General features: G+C 36.3%; 1 protein-coding gene across 1 annotated transcript; it reads right to left on the bottom strand.

The window, feature by feature from the left end:
- Positions 1-3,921: 3,921 nt before the first annotated feature.
- LOC120603153 (olfactory receptor 502) lies at positions 3,922-4,866 on the bottom strand. Its single transcript, XM_039863491.1, has one exon. It carries the CDS (start codon positions 4,864-4,866, stop codon positions 3,922-3,924), a length of 945 nt encoding a protein of 314 aa, XP_039719425.1.
- Positions 4,867-6,674: the final 1,808 nt, after the last annotated feature.

Consider the following 6,674-nt stretch of genomic DNA (forward strand, 5'->3'; position numbering starts at 1 on the left):
TTCTGTTTTCTTTATTTTGGTTGGCTTTTGTGGGTTTTGCTTCTGAAACTTCTCGTTTCATGTTATATACTTCAGTTCTGACACTACGGTGTGTGGTTACCATTATAAATGTGAAAAAGATAGTTATATAGATACAGTCGTCCATTTTCATCTGTGTGTGCCTTATCTCCTTACCCCTTTGGGAGTTTGGACGTTTGAATCCTCCCCTTTTCAGTCATTGTTATCTCAGTTTGTTTCTGTGTATGCTGCACGTTCATTACTATCTTTCTATAGCAATTATCTTATTATTTAAGCTTATTTTGCCTTGTTTTTAGTCATGGTTGCACTCTGCTGCTTCTATTTGCCTGATATTCACTTTACTCCTAATTATGTATGTTTTCGTTGTTGTTATTTTGTTTTAAGTGAGCCGACCCATTTCAGAATTTCCTGTAGTGCAGGCCTCATAGTGGAGAATTCTCTCAATTTTTGCCCATCTGAAAAGGTCTTAATTTCTCCTTGGTGTCTAAAGGAGGGCTTAGGTGGATACATGATTCTATGCTGGTGATTCCTTTCACTTAATAGTTTAAATATTTCATTTTATTCCTTTCTGGCTTGCGTGGTCTGCGATGACAAGTCTGATGATAATCTAATGGGTTACCGTTTTCTTCCTTCTGGCTGCCCTGAGAATTCTACCTTTGTCATTGATTTTTGATACCTTTAATAAAGTGTGTCTTGGTGAAGGCTTTTTTGGGTTGAGATAATTGGGTGTTCTGTTGACTTCTTGAATTCCAAGTTCCAGCTCATTCCTTAGTTTTGGGAAATTCTCTTTCACTATTTGTCTGAAAATTCTTTTTAGTCCCTGCTCCTTTTCCTCACTTTCGGTAATGCCCAATATTCTTATGTTTCCTCTCCCGATGGAATCAGCTAGTTCTTGTATTTCTCTTTCATTATTTTCCATTCTTCAGTTTCTCTCTTCTTCCTTTTGATTTATTTCTAAATTTCTGTCTTTGATATCACTGACCCTTTCCTCCATTTCTTTGACTCTATTTCCCAAGCTTGCTATTCCATTTTTGAACTCTTGCAGTTTGTTTTTGTTTTTATCTCCAGAAGTTCTATTTGGTTCCTTTTTAAGGGTTTCAATATCCTTGCTCTGCTCATCTAGCTGTTTTCTCAATTTCTGAAATTGTTGATATGACTCATTTTGGAACTCAGTGAGTTTTTTCAGAAGTACCATCCTGAATTCTCTGTCACTTAAGTCACATATTTCTATGTCTGTAAGGTCATTTTCTGGAGAATTTTCTCTTTCTTTCTTAGATGCATTGTTACCTTGGTTGTTCATGGTGTTTAATAGACTATTTCTCCTCCTGGGCAATAATGGAAGTGTATTCTGTTGTTTTTCCAGAAAGAAGCTTTATTATATAAAGGTCTCTCTTTATTATATAAAGGTCTCTTAAAGAAGGTGCTTTTCTTTTGGTTTCCAGTAGGTGACATCTAAGCCTCTTGGATCCGTCCTTTATATAAAACCTAAGGACTTTTATTTTGTTGTAGATTTTAATCACACTCGCTACTCTCAGTTTCAGTTCCTGTCATTGTTAGTAACAATTTAGGTAGCGTTCGCTTAGATTCCCCTGGGGCTGTGTGCTCATTGGTCTCAGAGGGTATGGGGGTAGGGGCCCTCTGGGTTGGAGGTTTGGAGGCTGTAGCTCAGCCTTGGTTTTGCAACCCGGGCTGCTAAAAATCAACAGATGTTCCTCTGCTGACCTGTCCCGCTTCTCTGCTGTCTGCCCCGATGACTGAGTCCTGCTGTCTGCTGCGTAGAAATGTCCCGGCACTTCCAGTCAGGGCTGTTCAGGGATGTCGCCGCACCTTCACCCCTCCCCCTCCTCCTGCAAAGAACTCTGGGGGCTGCTAGAGGCAGCTTCTTTTTTTGTCTCAGTCCATTGACCAACACCCGAGGTTCTGCCCCGTGGTAGCTCTTATGCGCAGATGCCACACTGAGATGTGCTGGTGTGCAATTTGGGTGTGTTTTGTTCAGTTTTAGATGGTCAGTTTATTGTTGTGTCAAGGGGAGAGTTCTGAGGACATCTCTCACTCTGCCATGTTTTCCCAGAATCTATTTAAGAATTTAAGAGAAGACCAAATGATTTATTCCTAGAGTTTGTATGTTAGAGATCGAAGGAAGAATGATGAGAGGCAAAAAGAAATAGGGCCCATGTTCAAGACTTTGTAAGCCATGATAAGAATTCTTTCTTTATTGTAAGATAGTCAGAGGGATATTAGCAAAGGAACTAGTCTACAGATTTATGGTTTTGGTCGATGCATGGATAATGACGAGAATAGAGTACAAAAGGGAAGAAAAAAGAAATTAACATTGTATTAGATTCTCTAGTGAAACAGAACGAATAGGAGAGAGAGGATGTGGAGGGGGAGCAGGAAGGGTGAGACTTGGGGGGAGAGGGAGATTGATTGATTGATTGATTTTAGGGAATTGGCTTAGATAGTTGTAGGAGCTGGCAATTCCAAAATCCAAAGGCAGTTCAGTAAAATGAAAACTGAAGTAAGAGTTGGTGTTGCAGTGTTGACCTCTATGACTGCCAGGAGACAGAATCTTTTTCAGGAGACCTCAGTGTTTTTCCTTAAGGATTTCAACAGATTTAATGAGGGCCACTTACATTGTGGAGAGTACTCCCCTTTACTCAACCTACTGATGTAAATGTTAATCGCAGCTGAAAAATACCCACACAGCAAAATCTACACTGGTGTTTGACCAAACAGCCAGTCACCATAATCTAGCTAGCCAACTTCACACATAAAATTTGCTATTGCATGAGTACTACTGCAATGTAAATGTATGAAGTAGTAGCATGAAATAGAATGGCTGACAATTAAAATGAAGGCATGTAGAGAATAAATATTGGACTCAGAATGTACAGAACCTTGTTATTTAATGTTGACATGTGGAAGGGAGGAAAGAAATTACTGTCAGGATTCTGAATCAATAAATTGAGTAATGGTGCCTTTTACTGGAATTGAAATATTGGAGGAAAGGAAGGTGGGAGTTGAAAGAGGTAATGACTTTAATTTTAAGCAATTTATGCTGGAAATGCAATAGACAAAGAATATTTTTATCTAAAACACTAAATAGAAGATAGAGAAAGAGACATAAATGTGGTAGTTGTCAGTGTATAGAGGTAAATTCAACTTCAAAGGGGAAACCCAATTTTGTTCCCTCAAGCTTGCTTAATAGAATATGAACCTGACCATAAACCAGTCACTCCAAGAGCTTGTTTGCTCAGTCTCTGAGGATATGAGAACCGTGCTTATTCCCATAGAGAAGTCACTGTTTTGACCTTACAGAAGAATTCACAGCATGCCAAGAGCATGTCATTCTGTTCTTTAATGTAATCCTCTATACCTAGACTGGAGCCAGAGATATCAGGCATATAGGTCAGAGTTTATGGGTTCACAGAGCCCAACCCCAGCAGAAAACCTTCTTGAAAGAAGAATGTCTTTAGTAATGTTATTGTCTGGTTCTTATGGGTCATTTCTGCTCAGAATGTATTGTCATAACTATAATTATGTTGTGCAATTTAAGATAAGCTGCTGTGGTTGAAAGTAGCTACAGTTTGCAGGTACAATAACCTTAACTTATGATAGGGAACAACTTTTGAAAAAAATAAAATTTTAAGTAAATTTTCAGCAGATTAAGTATTTCTTTATGTTAAGTAATTTGTGTTTCTATTTATAAACTTATGTTAATTTTATTAGCGGTAACTGATGATGGGCCTCTGATTTACTATTTGATATCGGAAAATCCACCCCCTACCGCTGCTTAAAATCTCCACACTGGTTAATTACTGATATATTTCGACCACAGGCAATTTTCTTTTATTATGTTTATGGTATAGTATCATATCAATTTCTACAAAATAATGGGTTTCACTAAGAAAATACTTTTTTGCCAAGCACTCTCTTCAGAGCCCCCTTAATCTCATTATTCCTGAGGCTGTAGATGATGGGGTTTAGCATGGGAATCACCACCATGTAGAACACAGACACCACCTTGTTTTGGTCAGTTGAGTAGCTGGACTTGGGCATCATGTAAATGAATATTATGGTCCCATAATACAGAGTGACTGCTGTGAGGTGGGCACTGCAGGTGGAGAAGGCTTTGTGGTAACCCTCATTGGAGCGCATCTTCAGGATGGTTGTGAGGATGTAGATGTAGGAGGTGGCTATGACAAACACTGTGACCACAATGAGGGATCCAGCTGTAAATGAGGGGAGAACTGTGGGGATACTGGTATCAGAACAGGAGAGTTCAAGTAAAGGAGCAAAATCACAGAAAAAATGATTGACTCGATTTGGCCCACAAAAGATTAAAAAATAGAAGGAAATAGTAAAAGAGGAAGCATTAATAAAACCACCTACATAAGCCACTATGAGAAACTGAACACACACTTGTGTGGACATTTTGGTGGAATAAAGCAGTGGGTTGCAGATTGCCACAAAGCGATCATATGCCATGATAGCCAGCAGGAAGCACTCAGCTGCCCCAAAGAATGCAGTTGAACCCAGCTGGGTACCACATCCGTAGTAGGAGATTTTATTTCTCTCCACCAGAAAGTTTTTAAGCATATTGGGTGTGACAGAAGTTGAAAGGCATATGTCCACAAAAGCCAAGTGGCTCAAAAAGAAATACATAGGATGATGGAGCTGAGAAGAGATTCTGATAAGAATGATTGTGCTGAGATTGCCAGATATGGTCACTAGGTAGATACATAGGATGGTCATAAAGAGTATGACTTGAAGGATTAGGTTGTCAGTTAAGCCAAGTAAAGTGAAACCTTTTACTGCTGTGTGGTTCCCATCCCTCGGGGAATCCATGAGGTAGCTCCTACCAGAGAACCTGTGGTGAAACATTACATTAAAGAAGTTGTAAATTTGATGGTTTCATTTTTATTAATACGCATAGAGGTTATTGTAAACAAAATCGTTATTCAAGCTAAGTTAAAAATTTTTTTCCACTTTAGAGCCCAGAGTTTATATTTATGGATAATGAGTCTTGTATATTTTTTTAGTCGTTTGTAGCAGAAGCGCTAGAGGACATGCTTCAAATAATGAAGATATTTTTCTCGTTATATTATCAATTTTTAAAATGTACTTGATGTGGCTTTAAATCTAAACATTAAAAACATGATTTATGAGAATACCATATTGGAATGGACACTATAACAGAAAAGATAAATGTATAAATGTTGTATTATATGACAGATAGTTGAGTAATAGCTAACAATTATTGAAACTTTACTAAAAAGTAAGCACAGGGTTAAGAATTTTATGTATATTGTTCTGTATTAATATCCATGAAACAATATTGAGGATTTCAGATGAAGAAAATAATTTAACATTGTTAAGTAATTTATTTAAATTTACATAACAAGTGATGCAATCAAGTTGTGGATCTCAGGAATTTTGAATTCATTTCATTTTTTTAAGTAACTACACTATAAATGGAATTAAATAATACTCTCGATGAAGTTGAATCTCTCAGAAATGGATGGATAACAATTTACCGAGTGTATAAAAGAAGAGCCTAATTAATTAGAAAGTTTATAATTTCCATCAGTAAACAAGATCATTTTTTTAAAAGGAGAAATGCAATTTTCTTAATAGGATAAAGAAGAAATAGGAATTTCAAATTGAGATTATGTGTAAAGATACCTAGTGTAAATTTACTATGTGTGTTTAACATTTATAATTAAAATACTATTTTATCAAGTAGTCTGATCTGTAAACCTAAATACTATAAAACATTCTATGTTTAATACCTAGAACATTATTAAAGTATGTTTATTCAAACAATTCAAATCATTTGCTAAAGTAACAATATTTTATAATTGGAGTGTTATAGAATGAAAAAATTTTAGTTTCTACATAAAATACAGCTGAATAAATGTTCAGAACTTTACCCAGCTCATCACCAGGTTGAACCTCATCTCCACGTCTTCTGGCTGTATATTCTTGACTTTGTCAAAAGTATCAGGTTTGCATGCAAACTCATCATACAAAACAATATGTCCAAAATAAGTCTCGAAAGCATCACAAAGCTAATGAATTTATTAGCATTATGGTTGAGTGGCAAGTTTAGATATTCTGAAAGACCATGTGAGTTTCTGGCCTTACGGGTAGATAAATAAAGAACCCCGAAACCTTAATTATGCCTGTTTATCCTCCTAAATAGACTGTAAAAACTTAGATTAATTCCGCTGAGATTACTTGCTATCTGACTGTTGGATTCTTTTGTCGTTTCTCCACTACGGCTTATGAGTACACTACAGTTGTAAAGAATACATTATTTTCAAATGGTAAGAAATCATTACATTAGATTACTCACAAAAGCCAAAATCTTACCCCTTGAAAATAAGAATTCATTTATCTTACAGCAATAAATTCAAAGTCGTTGTTGTTATATAGTTTCCATGCTGTCTTTCATTATTGTTTACTTTTGAGGATAAATCTCTGAAGAGTCTAGAGATTCAAATGTGAATTCACAAGCACCAGGGGTCATTATCACATTCTCAGGTGAGTATTGAGCAGTTCACTTCACATAAACACAACAAATCTTTGAGTTCTGTCAATTTTGAACTCATTTTTTTCTTAATATCTAGATTTTGATGCTTTTTCAATAGTTA

The sequence above is a fragment of the Pteropus medius genome, unplaced genomic scaffold (assembly GCF_902729225.1).
Source record: "Pteropus medius unplaced genomic scaffold, Ma_sr-lr_union100, whole genome shotgun sequence".
Lineage (NCBI taxonomy): Eukaryota > Metazoa > Chordata > Mammalia > Chiroptera > Pteropodidae > Pteropus > Pteropus medius.